The sequence below is a fragment of the Lolium rigidum genome, chromosome 4, assembly GCF_022539505.1.
Source record: "Lolium rigidum isolate FL_2022 chromosome 4, APGP_CSIRO_Lrig_0.1, whole genome shotgun sequence".
Taxonomy (NCBI): domain Eukaryota; kingdom Viridiplantae; phylum Streptophyta; class Magnoliopsida; order Poales; family Poaceae; genus Lolium; species Lolium rigidum.
The window spans coordinates 214569363-214593355 of NC_061511.1; the positions used below are offsets into that span (position 1 = coordinate 214569363).

Below are 23993 nucleotides of genomic sequence, written 5' to 3' on the forward strand. Positions count from 1 at the left end.
ATGGGCGTCCTGTGGAGCAGCCTCTGGGGCAAGCCGGAGCCGCCGCCGCCGATGGTGCTGGTGCCGCCGCTCTTCGACTACCCGCCCATCGCCGCCCGCACCAGGTCCCCCCCGCCGCCCCGCCCTCCCCTTCCCTCATCCCCGCAAACGGAATCTGCGCTCCAGTCGGGAGCGAGGCACGCCGCGATTTCCGCAATGCGATTCAGCGACGAGGGTTTCTTAATTAATTCCGTGCTACTAATTGCTCGATTAGATTAGATGATCGTGATTAGCGACGCCCCACTGCGCACTAGTGATTTTCAGTTCATACAGCTTGCCGTGGCAGTGCACACGTATTACCATGTGAGCCAACGGAAGCAGCGAGTTTCGTCCTTCCTTGTGATAATACTAAATCAATGCACTTGTGTGACTATGTGAGCCAACGGAAGCAGAAACTGCTGTCCTTCCTTGTGATATACTGAAGCGGGTTCCTTTTTTGTATTGACCACGCATGCAGGATGTCGGTGCCGGCATACGAGGTGATGTTCGGGAAGCTCCCCTTGCGCAGTCTGTTCGAGGACTACTTCGACCACGCGGGGAGCATGACCTCCAGGTTCATGCTCAAGCCGCTGGAGGATCCTCACGTCGACTTGGTCGCCAACGTATCCTCTGCACAACATGATATACCGTTACCAGTTTTTTTTTTAAATTCTGCTGCATCAGGTTCTTTCAGTAGTACTGTATCTGTTAAGTTTGATACGATATGATACATTATGAGGATTAGAGGATCTTCGATGGTACCTTCATATAGCTGTTCTTTTATGTTACTTCGTGGTAATAGCATGTTTTGGCTTGTTCTGTCAGTTATGATAACATAGTAATGCCATGTGGATGTTACCTTTTGATGCTAACCAATCCCCACTGGTATCTATGCTATGCACAAGTAACAAATTTAAAATTGCCAACCATAGTTCATACCACCTTGGTGCTACAAAAATATTTCAGGTGATGTGCATGTTTATAAAGCCGTTGTTAACCCTTCAATCTTGACTTGTAGAATGGTTCTAGGTCGTGCAGTTGAAGTGTCAAGAGGTTTTATTCATATGCAGTACATCTTGTGGATTGACACCCAGTTACTGCAAGAGGAGTCTTTGCGTACCTTAATATCACTATAGGTATCTGCAGCTGCCGGTGCAAATAGTGGAACGGAAGTAAAAGGAGACGCTCTGTTCCGCTGGCAGAAGTAATTGTTCCGTAATTTACCCGCGCTTCGTGTTTATGCAATGTCTGGTACATTTTAACACAAGAAACGATTTGCTGTTTTTCAGAGATTTATATGATCCCCATACCTTTGTGGAACTTCTTGCATCGACTTCAGACCCGTACGTGCTTTATTGTTGGACACTTGGATGTATAATATCATTACTGCATTAATTATAATTATTACTTTAATTTGGAAATTCCATTGATGGCGATATTTTGGCTCACACTTGTTTATCCAGCATGTTGAAGCTGAGGTCATGTGGTTACTACCCTGAGTATCACGTTGGTACATTTTGGACACTCCCTTTGCTAATGGGAAACAGGTAAGCTATATATCTGTTGCAGCTGCAAATCATGGAAGCCATTGTTACATAGCTTTCCACTTGTTCGTTTGTTGAACTTGCCGAGAAATGTTACCAAATACAATGTTAGACGTTTTCATTATCAATTTCAGTTGATATAATTAGAATTTGGAAACCATCAGTGAGGAAGTTATTTTTTTCAGGGTGTCTTCTGAGGACTATGGTGTCCTGGGTGTAAGGTATGGTTCAGAGAATCTATCAATTGGGGCGTCCTTTGTACCAGTGCCTGGTATGTATCATTCATATTTCTCATGTAATTTTTAGAACTGTGTTTGAAGATTACATGTAACAAAATAGATACCCATTTTAATTTGAATCCATATAAAGGAATCGGCATTATTGTCATCTGATATGTTTTGAATTCAATCTTGTTAAGGTTATAGTAAGTTCACTTTTCCTTATAATATTTGCTGATGTTCTAATAAAAACAATATTACTTGCTGACATTACTTTTGCTTGCAGCATCTGGTGAGGTGCCATATGGAGCATGGTTGGTTGCGAAAAAAGGAAGTTTAACTGCAGGAGCACAATATAAGCCACTTAGTGAGTGTTATTCCCTATAATTTTAACTTGCTATCATTGAGGTTGTTCATCAGCCTGCAAGATTCGAACACCTCAGAAGCAGGAATATAAAATAAAAATAATGTATCACCATAACATTAGAAATTGATGGTGGTTTTGGGATTCTATTTGAAGTGGAACATAGGAGCACGGTTAACAGTTGCAGCACTAGGTTTCATCTTGAGCAGCTACTCATATTTTCTTCTGCGTGGATTAAAATTTGCTAGTATATGGGTGCATGTATATTTCCCCTAAGTTGTCATTTCTGTTGGTTTGCATTTGCTTCCTTTTGTTCACCACAGAAGGATGCATGGGACTTTTGGATCAAGCTCTGTAGCATGTAGCTTCTTTTGTCACGGAATCACTAAAATGGTGTACTTTGCAATTCTGAATATGTTCTGTTCCTATTCTAGTTTCTAACATTTTTGTCCTTGTTCTAATATTTGACTGATGAAATTTATGTAATGTGATGACTTGTACAATCAGTATCTACTTTCATGTCTGTTGGTTGTCTTCTTCATGCACGTAGAAAATCAGATGTGGATATTCAGTATTTCAGTTGTTTATATCCACTTTTATGAGTTTATTTTATAGCGCTCTTATGTTCATTCTGCAACAGGTGGAAACCAACATCCTATGCCATATACGGACCCGAAGAACTGGAATTATGCAATCAGTTATGCTGTTGGCACAACAAGCCCTCTCAGCCCTTCATTCATCTGTTCCCTAGAGCTTGCAAGAAATAAACAGGTTTGTTGTAGTTTTTGCTGTTTCTCTGGTTGGAGAGTTAGCTTGCAATTGCTAGCATATATTGATAGGACTATAAAGAAGACAATATAATGGATAGATGTCATTTTTCTAAGTAGCATCTTGATCGTTGGACATCATTATATGTTGATATGTTCAACTGAATATATGTGGGCAATTGTCTGTTTAGACACAGGGATTGACATAAGTGTGAGTACCTCCCTGTGGCATATCACCAAGGGGGAAAATTTCAATAATATTATTGTGAAGAGTTGCGCACATCATAGTTAGAGTTGGATAGTATTTTGAAGTGGAGGGAGTACAATACATGTTGCTTAATGATACATGTTTCTTTTTAATATCAAAGAACTACCATCAATCACATAGTAGCGTGGCATGAAACAGCTGGTTGATACATTTGTTCTTCCTCTCTGTTTAAATAATCAATGATTGTTAGTTAAAGAAAACCTTGATATCTCTAACACTGTTTGCCTTCACTGAGTCTCATGGGAAATACATCTTTGTTTTTCCTTGATGTGCAGCTTATTGCATCATTCTATCAGCACCTGGTTGTTCAAAGAAGGGTAAGGACAGTTCTCTTTGATTTTTTTAATTTGCTGATTCGAAAAGATTTATTGTTATTCTTTTATATTTATATCTCGATTATGTGGGTGGCAGAGGGGAGGTGGGGAGGTGGGTGATGTATGTGGATCATGACAGTTCTATTGGACTCATTGTACTGTTTAGTGGTCAAACAAATACATATTAATAAAAGAATGTGAAATTTGCTCCAAAAACTCTTAGAATACAGAAGAATGCATACCTTTTTTGCAAGAGGAGGGTAAGCCCGCAAGCTCATATGAAATGAAACATAGTTGTCCGCGGTACTTGGATGCTGTTGCTTAAACAGCATGCATACAGTTACCAATAAATAAAATAACATCCTACCCACTAGTGTAGATATTGTCAGTCTAATTTTGGTTAAGAGATAAAAGGATGTCCAAGATATGTGCTTAGTAATGAATTTGAACTACACCATGCTTCCAGTGAAACTGAAGATGTCACGATGCGTATGGATGATGTTCCATCCAGTTGGTAATTGATGTTTTATTTCTGTGTCACTAAAAAATGCTTTATGACCAACCACTCTCGTGATTACTTCGTTAGAAAGAATTATATTTTTTTTCCGTCTTTTCACCTACTTGTTTGCTTCTTATTTCCTGGTTTACTGTACCATGCTTTGGTGTTAATATCAGTCATGGTATCTAAGCCTGTTGAGAGTCTAATGCCGCTTGTATATCTATCAGGTGAAGAATCCTTTTGAAGATGATCAGGTTGTTGGTATCACAAACTACATAGATTTGGGGCTTGAGTTGGCTGGAGGGTAAGCCTTACTGCCTCAGAGGAAGAGGCATAACTTCGATTTTCCATGAAATCAGCTAACTAGCTCCATTTTCACACTATCATTAGGATTGATAAGGATAAACCAACAGAGAGTGCCAACAACAACTTGTTTCAGTTAGCCGCAAGCTGGCAAGCTAATAAGAACTTCATGTTGAAGGTCAAGTAGACCCATTCATCAGTCAGGCCTTTAAACAAGTCTACATAACTTCAGGTTTTTTTTTTCTGATGGCGATAGCTCTATTCTTCTCAACAGGGAAAGCTAGGTCCTTCCAAGTCGTCTGTAGCTCTGGCATTCAAGTCATGGTGGAGACCATCCTTTACGCTTAGCGTCACAGGTTCGCAAGCCTGTCTTAATAAACCTCTGCATACAAACAGGAGTGAATAACCCATCATTTCTAAAGCAGAAGACTCGTATTTCGAACATCCAAATCTGCAATGCATATTCCGTTGTTATCTTTGTACACCGATGTATTCTGATGAAGTAGAGAAACTGAACATTAAAAATTAAACGTAGCTCTAAGAGCGCTGCAAATTACCGACAGTGTACTTGATATAACTTTGAGCTGACACCTGCTGCTCCAATCCTGTTTGCAGCTGTGAATGATCATACGAAGGGGACGACGTCGTACGGCTTTGGAATCCGCGTCGAGGATCTCAGGAAGGCCAGGTACTTTTCTCTGCCGGATTACGTTTCTAATCAAGCCTTCGGGCAGCTTGTTATTATCACTACTAGTAATCTCGGCATCAATCACTGAGAATACTTCCTCCATGAATCTCGATGAAAATGCAGTTACGAGAAGGCCGATGCGAACTACGTGATGCTGACGCCAAACAAGCAGCACCTGGCGCCGGCCGTCATGTTTCAGTACGGGGAGCGGCCCATGTTCCAGGCGGACGTGGATTCGGGCAACTTCGACCATCTGCCTGCGGAGATGAGGCCTATCGGCAAGATACTCTAGATCCAGGCTTGACCTCTCAGTAGTCGTAGAAGTACCTTCAGCAAGTTCGTCAGAGAAAAAGCCTTGTAGATCTCAGACCGGTTTGAGATTCACGGGAGCGTAGTTATTTTCCGTAGAAAGCATTGTAGAGATTTTGTTTCAGAGATTGTCTGCATTGGTGAAAGCGTGCCATGAAATACGTACGCCAGTTCGATGGACTAGGATATGACAGCGAAATAGAAAGATGCATTTCGTGTAACTAGCTCTAGGTTTTGCTTTTGTGGATGATGTCACTCTCGATCGTATCTGCACTGGATAACCATATGGAAGATGGAACCGTGGCACGGCACCTCGGGAAATCCAAATGGGACAGGTCATATCACATTTTGTTCCATCAAGGAGCAACGTGTTCCTTTGGTTGTTGATCTTTATCCTTTGAGCATGCATGTGCTCGTAAACAATACCCTGCCCACGTACGTTGTTTAACGCGGCCTAGTCTATACTAATATCTGGCCAATTGTTTAGCGGTGCCCTCGGGATGGAGGCACAGCACACTGAACCAGCAGTCAACTAGGGAAGCTGCTCGTCGTATCTAGATAGATGTACCTTTCAGCCTTGACGTGACGACGGAACATACCGGCACAAGTCAAACCGAGATGCCGACCTGCAGTGGCAAGTCTCGCCTAGACATGTCATGATGTCACATGGAGGAAAATCCAAAGTCCAAGCATAGTTTTCTAAATGGGGACAAATATGCGCATGCACCGTGCTGGACCATAAGGAGATGTAGCTAAAACGTACTATATACGTTGTCTTGAAAAAAACGTTGCGGATTTATCTAAATCTAGATGTATCTAGATACAAATCAGCGATTTCCTTTTTAAGACGGAAAAACTATAATCGGTGCCGCCCAAGGTTTGCAGCAAACCCGTGGGCAGACCTAACATAGATCAATCCAGCTTCGTTCCACATCAGTTGAGGCACAAGATATATAAGGAGGGAATATCAAGTAAAACAAGCTCTACCACACCACGTTTTTGTATTGAAAATGGGCACATCAAACCCTTTTTCTTTACTGAAAATGGGCACAGCACACTGAACCAGTGGACAACCAGGCTAGATATACACTGAACCAATAATCAACAAGGGCCCTTCTAAATATGAACAAGGAAGCAGTAGCAAGCACATGTCAGGCTCGAGGTGGCGACGAAAACATTCCGGCACAAGTCAAAGGGAGATGCCGAGCTGCACGGGCCAAGTCCCTCTCCTACACTTCCACAGGACATTTTTCCTACTACAACACACGTAGGCCGTATGGAGAAAGTCCAGAGTCACAACGGGAGAATTGCCGTACGCCGACGGCTAGGCGATGTGCCGACGGCCAAATGTCGGGGCCGTCGGCACAGGAGCCTCCGGAGCGCGGCGACAAGGATGGCCGTCGGCGTTAAATTGGCCGTCGGTACAGGCTGGATGTGCCGACGGCTACCGTCGCGCACGGTTCCGGCCGTCGGCACAGACCGATCCGGCCGTCGGCACAACATTTTTTTTAATTTTTTTTCCACTACAGACCTGTGCCGACGGTTATACCGTCGGCATAGCTTTTTCCTATTTCTCCACGGCAGTCTTCAAAAAAGCATAACTAAATCATTCTAACTGAGATAAATAAGTATAATATATCAAATTTTGCATAAAAACAAGATCTATCATAGAAAAATATCAAAAATGGAATATTTCAAATACCTAAATAATTTTCTTAGAAATGAGCTATAATGTTCGAGGTTTCATGGCTTTCACACACGCCAAAAATGAAAAAATGGTTGCTCGTGGGTCGGATTAGAAATCCGTGTCCGGGGTATTGCTTACCATCCTAGGGCCCACACACGTGCCAAATATGACCTCGTTTCGGCAAACTATGCCATGCCGAGACCGTTTCCCACCTCATTTCCCCTAAAATCCATAGAACTCCGGACGTGATAGCTCTTTTCGTGAAGGGTTTTTCAAAATAATTGCCATATCCTAGTTTTGACAAACGGAATAGTTACTATGACATAAAAAATGACGTCACGCGGCTCCGTGGGATTTTTTGACTTCGTTCATACTACCATCTGGCCAAAACAGGCCCCCCGGGACATGCGGTATCGCCGTATCGGCGTGCGGGTGCACCCATTCGCGAACAAACCAAACGGACAAAAATTAGCACATATAATGATGTGTTGTAGAACTAAAAACATTTTTTCCGGAATTTCGGAGCGACGGATAGTTGAGCCCTAGTTCAAATCCGGTCAGCTTCGACGGATTCGGCGGACACCGCCGAAAGCCGCATGGTTTCCAAAAAGCTAACGCATGCACATGACATTTGATAGGTGGTGCATAGGTGGTCTACTATCATCGCACGGAGGTTTCTCGTCATACTAAAATGCGCCCCATGTACCTGCTTCACAAATAAAAACCGTTTGGGCACGCTAAAAATGAAAAGTTGGTCGCCCGTGGGTCGGATTAGAAATCCGCACCCGTGGTCTTGCTTCCCATCCTAGGACCCACTCACGTGCCAAATACGACCTCGTTTCGGCAAACTATGCCATGCCGAGGCCGTTTCCCACCTCATTTCCCCTAAAATCCATAGAACTCCGGAGGTGATAGCCCTTTTCGTGAAGGGTTTTTAAAAATAATTGCCATATCCTAGTTTTGACAAACGAAATAGTTACTATGACATAAAAAATGACGCCACGCGGCTCCGTGGGATTTTTTTGACTTCGTTCATACTGCCATCTTGCCAAAACAGGCCCCCCGGGACATGCGGTATCGCCGTATCGGGCGTGCGGGTGCACCCATTCGCGAACAAACTAAACGGACAAAAATTAGCACATATAATGATGCGTTGTAGAACTAAAAACATTTTTTCCGGAATTTCTGGAGCGACGGATAGTTGAGCCCTAGTTCAAATCCGGTCAGTTTCCAGCGGATTCGGCGGGACACCGCCGAAAGCCGCATGGTTTCCCAAAAAGCTAACGCATGCACATGACATTTGATAGGTGGTGCATAGGTGGTCTACTATCATCGCACGGAGGTTTCTCGTCATACTAAAATGCGCCCCATGTAGCTGCTTCACAAATAAAAACCGTTTGGGCACGCTAAAAATGAAAAGATGGTCGCCCGTGGGTCGGATTAGAAATCCGCACCCGTGGTCTTGCTTTCCATCCTAGAGCCCACTCACGTGCCAAATATGACCTCGTTTCGGCAAACTATGCCATGCCGAGGCCGTTTCCCACCTCATTTCCCCTAAAATCCATAGAACTCCGGAGGTGATAGCCCTTTTCGTGTAGGGTTTTTCAAAATAATTGTCATATCCTAGTTTTGACAAACGGAATAGTTACTATAGCATATAAAATGACGCCATGTGGCTCAGTGGGATTTTTTGACTTCGTTCAAACTGCCATCTGGCCAAAACAGGCCCCCCGGGACATGCGGTATCGCCGTACCGGACGTGCGGGTGCACCCATTCGCGAACAAACTAAACGGAAAAAAATTAGCACATATAATGATGCGTTGTAGAACTAAAAACATTTTTCCGGAATTTCTGGAGCGACGGATAGGTGAGCCCTAGTTCAAATCCGGTCAGTTTCCAGTGGATTCGGCGGGACACCGCCAGAAGCCGCATGGTTTCCTAAAAAGCTAACGCATGCACATGACATTTGATAGGTGGTGCATAGGTGGTCTACTATCATCGCACGGAGGTTTCTCGTCATACTAAAATGTGCCCCATGTAGCAGCTTCACAAATAAAAACCATTTGGGCACGCTAAAAATGAAAAGATGGTCGCCCGTGGGTCGGATTAGAAATCCGCACCTGGGGTCTTGCTTCCCATCCTAGGGCCCACACACGTGCCAAATATGACCTCATTTCGGCAAACTATGCCATGCCGAGGCCGTTTCCCACCTCATTTTCAATGAAGTCAACTAGATTTAAACTAGAGGTACTTGATCTAATGCTCATGATTTTTGGGTAAATTAACTTTGTAGATTCAAAATATGATATGGATGTCATATTTGTATTCCTCTCATTTTTCTGATCAATTTAGACATATTATTTGCCAAATTCACATTTACCGATATTAATTATTTCATATTAAATAAAAAGACAAAAAAATAAAATTATTTAATTGTTTTTTCAAATTCTACATTATTATATATATATATATATTCATGTTGTTTACTTAAGTAATTGATTAGAATTCAAAAATATAGAGGTGTGGCATCACGGCCAAAGGGTTAATATGATTGATATGGTAGTATTAACAACAAGGTGTCATTTCTTTCATGGAAGCTCATCCGAATAGAACCAAGAAGTTAAGCGTGCTAGGGTGGGAGTAGTGTGAGGATGGGTGACCAAGCGGGAAGTTTGACTACAAGTGTAATTTGACCTAAGATTAGGTGTACTAAGTGTGATTGTGAAAGATTAACAAGTTAAAAATAATAAGAAGAAAACTGAAAAAAAAATAAAAAAAAATATTTTTTGTTCAAAAAACATAATTTGAATATTTTTTCATCAAATAATTTGAAAATTTTGAAATACTATGCCGACGGTTATACCGTCGGCACAACAATCTACGCCGACGGCCAGTCCAGTGCCGACGGTGATCGGGCAGTCCCCGACCGTAACTATGCCGACGATGCTATGCCGACGGTCACCGTCGGCACAGCCTGTGCCGACGGCCATCTGTGCTGTGCCGACGGCTGGCAGCCGTCGGGACACTGGAGCTCTCCCGTAGTGAGTCCAAACCAACGCCGTAGTTTTGCCCAATTGTTTGGACTCACATGATAGTCATTGTCGGCCAAGGTTCACAGGAAAAAAATCCAAACCCGTGGGCAGAGCTAGGAGAGATCGATCGAGCCAACACTGTACATGGGCCCATAAGCACATGTTCAAAAACGACTTACGTTATAAGATCACGTTGTGTGTTCCCTCTCTTAATTAGTGTTTACCCTAGCCGGCCACAGCCGGCCCTTCCATGTCTCATATATTGCATATCGACTAAAAATTACTCTCCCTCCATTCTATGATTCTTGTGGTAATTTTAAATGTAGCTAGACATATTTTATATATAGATATATGTATATCTAAATTTAGGATAAAATTACAGAACAGATATAGGAGTAATTAGAGAACATTTGACTCGAGGGTAGCATAAATATGGCGCAGTGGAAAACAACAAGACCAGTGAACCTTCCCGTCACCAGGCTGCCACCTGCTAGGCACCAAAAAGGTACCTCGTCGATCACAGTTTTCAAGGGGGATACTTGTATAGGATCTCTACTTTAGGTGAGATCCTAGGATCAACACGTAAAAATTGTATTTAGAAATTTTGGAAAAAAATATGAAACGTTTATACAAAATACCTACAGGCTATTTCTACAAGTCCAAATTTTTTTTGCTTCAAATTCGACTTATAGTTAGAGAAACAAAAAGATAAATTGTAATGTGAATAGTATCATCCTTGGGTGAACAACATTCCACACTATTCACACCTAAATTTATCTTTTTTGGTCTCTAAGTGTAGGTTGAATTTGAAGCAGCAATTTTTTAAGGTTGCACATATAACATATAGACGTGTATTGTCAATTTGTCTGAGCATATTTAAACATGTTTTGTATTTTCAAAAAAATTGATCTCACAGATCCTATGTAATGGTAGATCCTACCCAAGTCGTGTCCCAGTTTTCACAACTCTAGATTTCATAAACCCTAGGTCAATGCCGAACAACAACTTGCCAAAAAGAAGTGACTGCCTTACCGTATATTTTGCCGTGAAATTAACCTTAGTTGTATTTTTTTTCCTTAAACCTTAGTTTGACATCTTCTCTGCATAGCCACTTTTCGTTTGAAATAAATCGGTAGATAGTTCTCCAACATATCTATATCTACATCTAATAATAATGAAAAAAAAAATGGTTTCCATTGCGCACCGTCACTTTTAGCCGTTTTACTTTTCCACTAAATCGCACGATACCCCAAAATTTCTACTATTAGAATTACCAATTCGATAGTTTCTTCTCTCTTCTCCCGTCTTTTCCTCGAACGACGAGCAATACTGCTTTTCGTGAAGCCGGGGATAGGAGCGGGAGACCCCGGCCACATGGAGGGAAGTGGGTGCACGGGGAGAAAGAACTCGTTGAAGAGTGTTCTTCCGTCGGCTTTGGAAGGGGTGGCCATCTAGGGGCGGATGTCTTGCACGAAGAGGGCGGAGCAGAGACACCGAAGCGAGGAGAACAGATCAAGAGAGGGAAAGGCTCCATTTCCACGGGTCAGCCCGAATGGACTAAAATAGACACGTTCGGTGTGCATGTCCTAAAACTTTTAAAAAAAGATGTGCTAAAACTGCCATATTTTACCTATGTGCTCTAACTCCAGGGAAAATATCTTTGACACATGGGCACTAGTGTTCCATGCATTTTCAGATTTTTGAAATTTCTAAAACCTCACACTTCGATATCTCTAAAAATTATGATGTTAACTATATAGATACATATATACAGTACGGATGTATGCAAACAAGTCCCGTTAAAAATTCCGTTGTATTTTAAGAAATATAAAAAAACAAATTTATAACAGTAAATGGTAGTACACCAGTTGCAGTGGTGGTTAGGGTGCCGCGGGCGGCGTGCGGTGTACGTACTAAATAGGGGTGCCAACTACCCACGCCTCAGCTTCTGCGTTGCATCTACGCCGCGTTCCTCGTCGCCGCTTCAGTTTCCGCGCGGGAGGTCATTAACGCCGACGGCCAACCTTCCCGCGTCCTTTCCAACGCGAACCGCCGCGTCCTCTCGCTGCCAAGGCAGCCCCACCCGCTAAAACCGACGTGCCAAGCGGCGTCGACACGCTCGATTCACGCCCTTCACCAATGGACCGACACGGGTGCCAAGGTTGCTGGCGCTTTTATTGGGCTGGAAAACTAGCTGGCACCTTCTAAAACGCACCGGTGCGTGTTTACTTTCGTTGCCAGCTCCCAAAATGCTATCGGGGCTGCTGTGGGGGGCGCTCTAAGAGCATCTCTAACGGAGCCCGTAAATAACGTCGGAACCGTATTTTTCCGGCAGATTTATGGGTTCGGGTCGGTCGAAAGTGGCGCAGAACAGATACTGAACTCGCTGTTCGACCCGAAAAACTTTTTCAGGGGTCCGAAAAATTTCAGAACGAAGGGCGGTTTACAGGTCCAAAACTGAACGGATTTCTCACCGGTCCTCCAACGCCGCCATCCGTACAACCGCCTCCATCCGCCGATTTCTGGTTGCTTTGCTAAAATTGTGCAGTGCCGATCAAGCTCATGGCTGCAGGCGGGGCGTGCGGCGGGCGGACACGGCAGGCCATGGCGCAACGCGGTGGAAGGCAGGCGCGGCCAAGCAGCATCAGCTAGCAGCGGCATGCGCGGGCAAAACAACGACAGCTAGCAGCGGCATGCGCGCGGCCAAGCAGCAACAACGTGCAGCAGCAGCATCACTCTAGAGCTGTAGAGCACTAGGCCAAGCGGCAGCACCAACCACGATCGCGCCGTCAGGACCTGCGCCCCATCGACTCCTCCCGTCCTCGCCTGACCCTCAAGCTCGCGGCTGCAGCCAGGGGCGCGGGCGGCGGCCTGCGTGGGAAGATCTAGGTAGCTGCGCGGACAGTCCTGTGAAGGAGATGACGATTTTCCGAATATTCTGTTTTTCAGTTTCAGTTTCAATTTACATGCTCTGTTCTGCGTAAGCCGTTTTACGACCTGTAAACACGTTTTCCAAAGACTAAACTCAAAATTTTTAAGTTTACACTTTTACGGGCTCTGCTGAGATGCTATAGCAGATAAAACCCAAACCCCTGGATGAAAGCAAATCCAGCACGCGCCGCCGGGCCCCCACCGCGCGACACGACACCCCTCTCCTTGCCTCCGCCATCGCCATTCGGCGGCACCCCATGTGCATCTGCTCCATCCTCCACCTCCACCTAGCCTCCCAGCCGCGCCACCCACACACACACCACACTCACTCAGCAGCAGCTGCTTCGCGCGCCAGATTCGCCAACCCTCTGAGCTCTGAGGTCTGAGCTGAGCGAAGCGGAACATGAAGGATGACGGCGGCGGCGGGTTCGTGCGGGCGGACCAGATCGACCTCAAGACCCTGGACGAGCAGCTCGAGCGCCACCTCGCGCGCGCATGGACCATGGACAAGCCGCCGCAGCCGCGCGGGGAGCAGGAGCCCCCAAAGCGGAGGGAGGCCTGGGAGGCCGACCCCGCCAGGCTCGTCGTCCGCGCCGTCATCGCGCGAGGCACCTTCGGCACCGTCCACCGCGGCGTCTACGACGGCATCGACGTCGCCGGTCCGTGCCACCGCCCCATTCCCTTTCCCTCAACTCACTCACTCGAACCCCTCCCCTCCAGTCCAGCCCAGTCCAGCCCCCCGTTCACTGCCGCCACGCTTGCCGGTCGCCGCTAGTTACAGCGAGTGACGAGCCGGCGGTGTCTTCGCGCGCTCCGGCCGAACGCCCGCACCCTGTTCGACGGAATGTCCGCGCCGGCGCCGGCCGGCTGGCCGGTTGCCGACGGACGGGTGCCGCACCCGTCGGCTGCTTTATTTCCCCTTTTGGCAAGTCGCGGGCAGCCGATACCGCCGCCCTTTTCTGGCGGCCGCCGTACCCTGTCCACGGGTGACTCCCCGTGACATCGCAAGTTGGCATCGCTCATGTGAACCACGGGCCTTATTCCTGTGATGCTTGGGAGGTGGGAGCTAAAGCCAACGGCGACAGGGATCCAGCGGCTTCTGGATGCAACGAAACTTAAGTTTGCTTCGCCGGTTAGCGTCAACATCTTGACACCATGAAGTCTAGAAGAAGCTTTTTGTGTTTTTCGGTTGTCACCGGATTGAGTTTATCCACGGATGCGATTGCGTGGCATGGCAACAGCATGAACGATAAATTATAATCCCCTTCACGCTGAATCATCTACCGGGTACTGACCGGAGCCTGCCGCTGTAGCCGATTACTAGTTTGTTAAGGAGCTGCTGCTCTGCATGCACGGTTTGCAGGCATGGCAAAAGCATTTCCAAAAGAGTAGTCCCTTCATGTTTGAATCATCTACTGAGTATTGACGAAAGCATTTTATTACAGTCGATTAGCAAGTCGTTACAGAATTGTTATCATAGAGCTGTGCAGCCTGTTGCTGGATGACTCGTGCCAGATAGGCTTGTCACCAAGCGTCCGCCTATTTCTCTCTGATCCTGACTTGGGTTTGTTCATTTTGCAATCCCCAAGATGTTCTTTATCAGCAAAACAAATCAATTCAACACCCGTGCAAAAATCTGGACTATGTAAGCTTGAAAAAATTTGCTTGTGTTGTCCTGCGAGACAAGCACTTCAATACCACACAATGCTATCTCATTACTCCATTAGCCCAAACAGGGCACTAGGTAGTATCCTAGGACAGGAAATACAAATTTTCTGTACCAAATAATAACCCTGTCCGTCCTCTTGCTGTCTCCCTCTCAAGGCTGGCACCAGCCTTTCACATCGATTCTTAATTCCCAAGTTTACGACAATAGCTTGCTACGGATATGGAATAGTGGAAACCTTTTACTACAACTGTCATTTTTAAACATCGACGAAGGTTAATTAACACTGATTATGTTTCAGTGAAATTACTTGATTGGGGAGAGGATGGTCATAGGTCAGAACAAGAAATAACGGCTGTAAGAGCATCGTTTTCACAAGAAGTCTCCGTCTGGCACAAGCTTGACCATCCAAATGTAACTAAGGTACTATTTGGCTCCACAAGTTTTTGTGCCTCCTTCAAATGTATTTGGTTAATCTGCTCTGCTGTTTTGGCGTGCAACATTTGATGCATTTACTGATGATAAAATGAAATGAATCTCCAATGCTGCAACTTATTATGATTGATGATACGTACTGTCTAAATGATGTACAGCAACAATGTTGTTAACTGGCCCCGTATTGTAACATTAGTTTCCTCTAACAAATCCATCAGCTGTTAGTTAGTCCTGTATATGCAACTACCATATCAGCCCTATTACCGTGCACTTAATTGTTTGCAATATATTATTGTCAAAGCAGGCAAACTATTAACTTCTGTAAAAGAATGAAGTGTTCACATACACCAGTATTTTCACATCTTACTTGTCAGTTGTCATGCTGTTGTGCACCTTTTTTGTGTGTAATTGCTACATACGAATTGAAGCTCTGTTATCATCATTTCTGTATTATTAAGATACTTGAAATGTATTTCTTTGTACGAAGTACCATATTATCAAACATGAAAAGTTGGCCTGAGAACATCTTCGATTTTCCTGTACAGTTTATAGGGGCTATAATGGGTGCTAGGGATCTGAATATTCAGACAGAAAATGGAAATATTGGCATGCCAAGTAATGTCTGCTGTGTTATTGTGGAGTACCTTGCTGGAGGTGCACTGAAAACATTTCTGATCAAGAACAGGAGAAGGAAGTTAGCTTTTAAAGTTGTGGTTCAAATAGCTCTTGACCTTGCCAGGGGGTAAGTAGTTTACTGCATTCTCATCACTCGTGCAATATAAATTTTGACTCCCAGTAGCTACCAAAGTTCTCACTGATTGGAGGAATACTGACATCTAAATCTTTGACAGATTAAGTTATCTTCACTCGAAGAAAATTGTGCATCGCGACGTGAAGACTGAAAATATGCTTCTCGACAAAACAAGAACCGTAAAGATTGCGGATTTTGGTGTTGCTCGCCATGAGGCTGCAAATCCCAGCGACATGACAGGCGAAACAGGCACCTTGGGTTACATGGCACCTGAGGTACTGTATCTTTATATCGGACGGTGATGGTCTTGCTTTGTTCTCTTACAATTTGACATTTCCGCATCAAACAGTCCCCTGCGTATGCTACATGTTATATGCCTTATCGCCCCCTGATGTGCAGGTTCTCAATGGCAACCCTTACAACAGGAAATGCGATGTCTATAGCTACGGGATCTGTTTGTGGGAGGTATACTGCTGCGATATGCCGTACGCAGACTTGAGCTTCTCGGAGGTCACATCTGCTGTTGTTCGACAGGTACAAATCTGCAATTCCACCCTGCATGTTTATCGGCTGACTTCTGAACTAGCGGACACCTGATATTGCAATCTCTAATTCCCAGAACCTGAGGCCAGAGATCCCGCGCTGCTGCCCAAGCTCCTTCGCCAACGTGATGAAGCGCTGCTGGGACGCGAACCCCGACAAGCGGCCTGAGATGGCCGAGGTGGTGTCCATGCTGGAGGCGATCGACACGTCCAAGGGCGGGGGCATGATCCCCGTGGACCAGCCGGGAGGTCTCGGTTGCCTCTCGTGCTTCCGGAAGCACAGGGGCCCTTGAACCCTCGACGGATGGACCTTGCACGCATGCGGATTGACCAGTAGTTTTCTTTCTGCATGGAGATTGCTCGCGTAAGTTGATTGCATTTGGTTTAGTTTTAAGGTACGCAAACTGGTTAATGCAGCTAAGCTTGTGATCCTTTGGTAGCCCCTCTGATGTAAATTCCTCTGTCTATCCAGTCTGTTTGTTAACGAAAGAACCGCGGCTCGTTCGTCTATGCCTTCTCTGTGCTGACCTGACATGTCAACATGATCTGCTTAGAGTCTTCTTCAGCACTCAGAATATTAGTGTTCCTGAGGCTTTGACCTTAACAAAAATTAAGAAAAACTACTTTTAAAACGAAAAGTGCAGACTGAAATCAAAGGTGCTGTCCTGTACAGGAAAACGTCTCACTGTTGACATGTTCACAAGAGGCACCCCCGCCTACTAAATGATTGTTGGGTTGACCTGGCTGAGTTTCAGAGATAGACAGAAACATCAAGTGATAACGATAGCCTGATACCGGTGCTCACTCAAGTGATAATCACGGCCAAGACTGGATCAGTCTCACTGCATGCTTCATCCATAACCACCATCAAGACTGGATCGATCATCACCAATAACATTTCTAGTTCGTTTGCAGAATTATACGTGACCAAATCAGCAACAGCCGACGAGGCGCGATTGCTTATATGTGGACAGGGCAGCTGTACCGTAAGATTCTCTGTTGCTGATGAATAAATAATCTCGACCAGCTAATGGCGACCATGCATTTTCTAGGTCTGGATCCGATCGGCGGAAAAAAGCCCATTGGAATTCCGCGCGCGCGGCTTCCTGCTTGAGCTGGTTTAGAGGAAGACAGTGTAACCATCTTTTCCAGCTCGTCACACGGCATGCGCAAACCGCCTTTGGCCTGTCACACGGTATGTGCGGTGCAGTACTATTTTAGCTAAGCCAGGTTGTTTCCTTGTGTCAGTATATACTACTTGCGAAACCCAAAGTATGTAATTTGTCCTCTAAAACTTTCACCAGTGACAAATTAACAATAACTTAACGACTCCCTTTGTTTGGACCTCCAACATCACCTTAAGGCGTGCTCTGATAGCTTCTTGAGTTTTTATCGCTTATATTCTTATTTTAAACTTTTGTTGAAGTTATGCGTTCAAATTTGAGATAAAACCGCAACAACATGTATGAAACAGAGGGAGTAGCAAAGAGTAAATTGCAGAAACAGACGCCTACTAGGTTGCAATAACAAAACAAAACACCAAACAGCAAACATACATGAATCTACACAGATTAGCCCTTTTGTGTCAAATATGCCAAAAAAAACAAAGTCACGGAAAAAATAAGAAAATTACTGAAAATAAACCATTATGTGCTGACGGTCTAGTAAAGAGAGAGAATATTTGAGCTCAATCTGAGCATCCAATATTCGGTTAGTATTTCTGTAAACATAATAGGAATTCCTTTCTGAGATAAATGTCTTTTGTAGAACATGGATCTTAATGTCATGAGTAACTTGTGGAAATTTGAACATATTTGAGCATCCATTATTCAGGAGAAAATTGTGAGCACAATAGGTGTTTCTTGCTGGGCCCAATTATGTAAGCAACACCAAGGATATCTCCAATGGTGAGCTCTCAACTGGATATCTCATTTTCCTATTTGAAAGATGTCCGAACCTCGCTTGAGGTTGACAAAATAACATGTTATCTAATGGGTAATTGCCCACCCCATTTGTCCAAATCTTTGTTTTCCATTCTCATTCCATTTTACAACAACCATAAATTTAAAGACAAATATTGGAGCATATATAAATTCAACGACAACAAAAAGAACTTCAAATGTCATAGTTAAAATTTAAATTCAGAATTATTTATACCACCATATTCAATTTCATACACACAAAAGAAGAAGCTCTATGTTGGATTCTAAGGACATATAGGAGCAGGGGAGCTCCTTGGCCGTCAGACAAGACAGGGACGGAGCTCCTCTCTGCTTCAGTTATCATAAGAGCATCTCCGCTAACAGCCCCCATAAAATTTGTTAACGTGTACAAGTAGATTGCCTAGCCCTTTCCATTAGTTCGGACTTTTGGTTCAAGTGGCTAGTGCATGAAGCTTAACAAAATCATCGGCATGCGTGGCAGCAACAACCTATGAGACACGTCGGCAGCAGGCTTTGTGCTATTGGGAGTCGCGCAACACAATGGTTAAGCCCAACATGTGCGTCAACAGGCTATGTGCTATTGGGAGCCGCACAACACAATGGTTAAGCCCAACAGGTGCGCCAGCAGCAGGCCATGCATGGCTATGGGGACATAAAAACAGGAGATAGGAGAATCTTTTGGATGGGGTTCTCATTGCAGCTAGATGTGTCACCTATGCGTTGAGCTGGAGTTTATAGCCGGCGCTCCCAATAGGACCTGTGCACCGCTATTGTATTGGGGACGCTGATGAAAGCTTTTTTTTTTTAAATCAGAACCTTAATAAACCAATGTGGCTCCCTATTGGAAGCGTGGTGAAGATGCTCTAAGTTGACCGATGTTCTTAAGGCCTGACTTTAACAAAAGTTATAGAAAACTCCTTTCCCAATTTTTAACGAAAGGTGGAGAAGCAAATGAATTATGGAAAACGTCTCGTCATTGATAAGATCTTACGAAATCTGTACAAGTTCAAATTTAAATTCAGACTTTATTTGTACCAGCATATTTAATTTCATACAAATTTAAAGAAAAGTTACATGATCGAACACCTTAGGAGAGGGGGAGCTCCTTGCCCATCGGACAAAATAGGGAGGCGAAGCTGCTCTCTGCTTCAGCTGTCATAAGATAAGGCAAGTTTTCTTGAGGCTTGACCTTAACAGAAAAAAATGAAAGGAGAACTCATTTCCCCATTTTTAACGAAAGCTGGAGAAAGGAATGAATATGCTGCCCCGTGCATGAAAACGTCTCGTCGTTGACAAGATCACAATAGCACCCCTACCCAGCCACTAAAGATTGTTGAGTTGACCGGGTGGAGCTTCAAAATTAGGCAGAAACATCAAGTGATAATGATAGTATCACTGCGCTCTCATCCATAACCACACCGTCAGTAAGGTCACCGTCAGTGGATCCATCAAGACCGGATCCCCATCATAATAACAACAAAGAATCATTCCTGGTCTTGGTTTTGCCGAATTGTACGTGACCGAATTAACAAACAACCATTTGCCCAAAAGAATTAATTAACGGGAGATGAGATGAGGCGCGATTGCTTATGCTAAACAACACGCAGACCTGTAATAAGATTCTGTGCTTCTGCAGCTTGTGTTGGCCCTTTGTTTTTCTTCTTGGGTCGAGGCAGAACGGATGTCGGATGACGCGTACGTTCCTTGCATCTTCCTAGGCATAGCTGGTGCCTGGTGTCCTGCGGGTTGTCCGGCAAATGGAGTCTTCTGCTCGGCGCGATAGGCGGATCTCACAGCTAGTCTGGTGCTGCCACTACGAATTTTTCTCGCCTAAAATACAAACCAAGCTTGATTGGCAAGAACGGGTGATTGCACACGACATTTCTTCCATGAAAACGTCGTCGTCAGCTAGCACCGCACGGTAGTGCGATAGCAGCTTCAGAGTCTCGACGCCGGAATGAAAGAAGTCAATGAAACAGATCAATCAAATCCAAAAATTTATACACATTCTTGATCAAACCGTTCAAAGTTCCGTGAGTTCCGGCGGTACATCGATAGATTCCTAATTAGCAAGAAGAAGATGGGTCGATCCTAATTAACCCGGCCCGCCGGAGATCCGACCGGCCAGCCAGTCAGCAGGGGACGCCGAGGAAGTCGAGCGCGGAGCGGGCCATGACGCCCGCGAACTCCCTGAAGCTGATCACGCCGTCCCCATCCACATCCGCGTCGGCCATCATCCTCCTTAGCTCGTCGAAGGTGAGCGGCTGCCCCAGCTTCGCCATGGACCTGGCCAGCTCGGCGGCGGAGATGTAGCCGTTGCCGTCGCGGTCGAAGGCCTGGAACACCTCCAGCAGCTGCGCCTGGTCGACGAGCCTGGGCGCGTGCGCGGTGAGCACGGGCGCGATGGCGCGCGCCAGCTCGTCGAACTCCACGGTGCCGCTGCCGTCCGCGTCGATGGCGAGCAGGAGGGAGCGGGAGTCCTCCCCCGTCGGGCGCAGGCCGAGCGAGCGGAGCAGGGCCGCGAGCTCGAGCTGGGTGAGGCTGCCGTCGTTGTCCATGTCGAAGCGGGTGAAGAGGGCTCGGAGTTGTTTTAGCTGGCTGCCGCGCAGCGTCGGGGCGGGCTTCGCCGGCGACGGTGATGCTGAGGGCTTTGTCATCGCGCCGGGGCTGGATCTTAGACTTGTTCGGCGGGGGTGGAGGAGGAAGCGGCGGAGACTGGGCGGTGGGTTTGCGGGGAGGAGACTTGGCTGTTATTTATGGAGGGAAGGAGAGATTAGCGGGCAGGCGCGGGAGGAAGACGCGTCGGGCGAGGTAACAACTGACCAGGTCGGTGGGTGCATGCATGGCGGAAATGGAAGGAGCTTTTTCTTTCTTTTGCCTGCAGCTTGTAAGTTGTAACCTCTTCATTTTTATTTTTAGATCTGCTTTTCTTAGGTTATCTTTAGACCTGAGTTGAAAGGAGGGTGAGTACTGAGACTGTACTTTTTGCGCGAGTTTTTTTTATAAAAGCAACCAAGTACTCCCTCCGTTCCTTTTTAATTGACTCGAATTTAGTACAAATATATACTAAATTCGAGTCAATTAAAAAAGAACGGATGGAGTATTTTCTTAATAGACACTTAAGATATATATATGCGTAAACAAACTTTTTTTTTGAAAGCAACCATGTATTTTATTAATATAAAATCAAGTTATATGCGTAAATAAACATGAAACTAACTGACGAATGATGCGTGTAGTTGACACGTCCGTTGGGAACCCCAAGAGGAAGGTGTGATGCGCACAGCGGCAAGTTTCCCTCAGTAAGAAACCAAGGTTTAATCGAACCAGTAGGAGCCAAGAAGCACGTTGAAGGTTGATGGCGGCGGGATGTAGTGCGGCGCAACACCGGAGATTCCGGCGCCAACGTGGAACCTGCACAACACAACCAAAGTACTTTGCCCCAACGAAACAGTTGAGGTTGTCAATCTCACCGGCTTGCTCGTAACAAAGGATTAACCGTATTGTGTGGAAGATGATTGTTTGCGGAGAAAACGAGTAAAACAAGTATTGCGACGAGATTTGTATTTCGAGTATTAAAGAATGGACCGGGGTCCACAGTTCACTAGAGGTGTCTCTCCCATAAGATAAAAGCATGTTGGGTGAACAAATTACGATCGGGCAATTGACAAATAGAGAGGGCATAACAATGCACATACATGACATGATAAGTATAGTGAGATTTAATTGGGCATTACGACAAAGTACATAGACCGCCATCCAACCGCATCTATGCCTAAAAAGTCCACCTTCAGGTTATCGTCCGAACCCCTCCAAGTATTAAGTTGCTAACAACGAGACAATTGCATTAAGTATGGTGCGTAATGTAATCAACAACTACATCCTCGGACATAGCGCCAATGTTTTATCCCTAGTGGCAACAGCACAACACAACCTTAGGGGTTTCGTCACTCCCCAGGTGTCAATGCGGGCATGAACCCACTATCGAGCATAAATACTCCCTCTTGGAGTTAAAAGTAAAAACTTGGCCGAGCCTCTACTAGAAACGGAGAGCATGCAAGATCATAAACAACACATGTATAATAACTTGATAATTAACATGACATAGTATTCTCTATCCATCGGATCCCGACAAACACAACATATAGAATTACGGATAGATGATCTTGATCATGTTAGGCAGCTCACAAGATCCAACAATGAAGCACAATGAGGAGAAGACAACCATCTAGCTACTGCTATGGACCCATAGTCCAGGGGTGAACTACTCACTCATCACTCCGGAGGCGACCATGGCGGTGTAGAGTCCTCCGGGAGATGATTCCCCTCTCGGCGCAGGGTGCCGGAGGCGATCTCCTGGATCCCCCGAGATGGGATCGGCGGCGGCGGCGTCTCAGTAAGGTTTTCCGTATCGTGGCTCTCGGTACTGGGGGTTTCGTCACGGAGACTTTTTATAGGCGGAAGGGCAGGTCAAGAGGCGGCACGGGGGCCCCACACCACGGGGCCGCGCGGCCAAGGGGGGGCGCGCCGCCCTATAGTGTGGCCCCTCCGTGGCCCCTCTTCGTCTCTCCTTCGGACTTCTGGAAGCTTCGTGAGAAAATAGGCCCCTGGGCTTTGATTTCGTCCAATTCCGAGAATATTTCGTTACTAGGATTTACGAAACCAAAAACAGACAGAAAACAGGAACCGGCACTTCGGCATCTTGTTAATAGGTTAGTTCCAGAAAATGCACGAATATGACATAAAGTGTGCATAAAACATGTAGGTATCATCAATAATATGGCATAGAACATAAGAAATTATCGATACGTCGGAGACGTATCAACGAACTAGGAGAAAATTGTTGTCTTAGGGTCCGGGCCGAACTCCAACGCCACGTAGACATATGTTGGAAGACACAGACACGACAAGCCTTCACCATTGCCAGATAAAAGAAACATCATCATCAATAAGACTTTATGAGTCAATGAACGGACCCATTGTAAGCAGCGAGGCACATGTCGTTATGGCACGTCGACCGGGAACGTACCCGTGCTACCTTAGGCCAAGATCCGCCGCATCCCACCGATGAAGTCGAGGAATAACGATAAAACCACCACATGCGGCACACATTAGTTTGGTTCTAGGCTTGCCAAATCAGCTATTTTACAGAAGATCTTTACACAATCGGGGTGGTTTGTTATTGGGTCCATGCTCACCGCAGTAGGCGGAAAGCTATAGCCTCACTCATCATGTTCATCTCGTGGGATATTTGAAGCGGGTGAAATGCAAGGGTTTTCGAGGACGCGAGCACCATGCCCGCCACTGTCTTTGCTAGAATCAAGATGAAAGCTAGAATTTGTTTTTTTTTTGCGGGGCAAAACTCTTGGATCATTCAATGCAAGAGAACGGGATTTTGATGCTTGTGGGTGGCTTGTAACTAGGGTTGCAACGCGGGTGGGACGGAATTTGCTCACACCCTTCATTAGTTCTACTTTGGATCTCTGCACCTTTGCCTAAATCATGTCTTTTCCGGACGAGTGCGGGATGCCGCTTGACACTCTACTTGTAACCTTAAAAATTTTTGGGGAACACCATGCGGCATACTTTATTGATCAGATAACAAAGTTGCATCATTTGCGAGCTTGCTAATAACCTAGGAGGTTCATCAGCCCAATTACAAAAAGTACTAGAAGTGTAAGCATCTCTAGCAAGCTCATGCGCCACCTGATTG

The 23993-nt window shown here is 45.4% G+C and overlaps 3 protein-coding genes across 3 annotated transcripts; 2 read left to right on the forward strand and 1 right to left on the reverse strand.

Moving 5' to 3' along the window:
* LOC124649398 lies at window positions 1–5603 on the forward strand. The gene is made up of 14 exons (XM_047189044.1): window positions 1–104; window positions 497–641; window positions 1155–1222; window positions 1308–1361; window positions 1482–1565; window positions 1748–1833; window positions 2067–2147; window positions 2785–2915; window positions 3455–3496; window positions 4220–4296; window positions 4383–4473; window positions 4570–4651; window positions 4911–4983; window positions 5107–5603. Exons 1-14 carry the CDS (start codon window positions 1–3, stop codon window positions 5273–5275), a joined length of 1287 nt encoding a protein of 428 aa, XP_047045000.1. The 3' UTR covers window positions 5276–5603.
* Window positions 5604–13202: 7599 nt separating this feature from the next.
* On the forward strand, window positions 13203–16847 carry LOC124649399 (serine/threonine-protein kinase STY13-like). The gene is made up of 6 exons (XM_047189045.1): window positions 13203–13602; window positions 14911–15032; window positions 15590–15786; window positions 15896–16070; window positions 16195–16329; window positions 16415–16847. Exons 1-6 carry the CDS (start codon window positions 13347–13349, stop codon window positions 16628–16630), a joined length of 1101 nt encoding a protein of 366 aa, XP_047045001.1. The 5' UTR covers window positions 13203–13346; the 3' UTR covers window positions 16631–16847.
* A 3420-nt stretch (window positions 16848–20267) lies between these two features.
* LOC124649400 (probable calcium-binding protein CML14) lies at window positions 20268–20937 on the reverse strand. The gene has a single exon (XM_047189047.1). It carries the CDS (start codon window positions 20935–20937, stop codon window positions 20413–20415), a length of 525 nt encoding a protein of 174 aa, XP_047045003.1. The 3' UTR covers window positions 20268–20412.
* Window positions 20938–23993: the final 3056 nt, after the last annotated feature.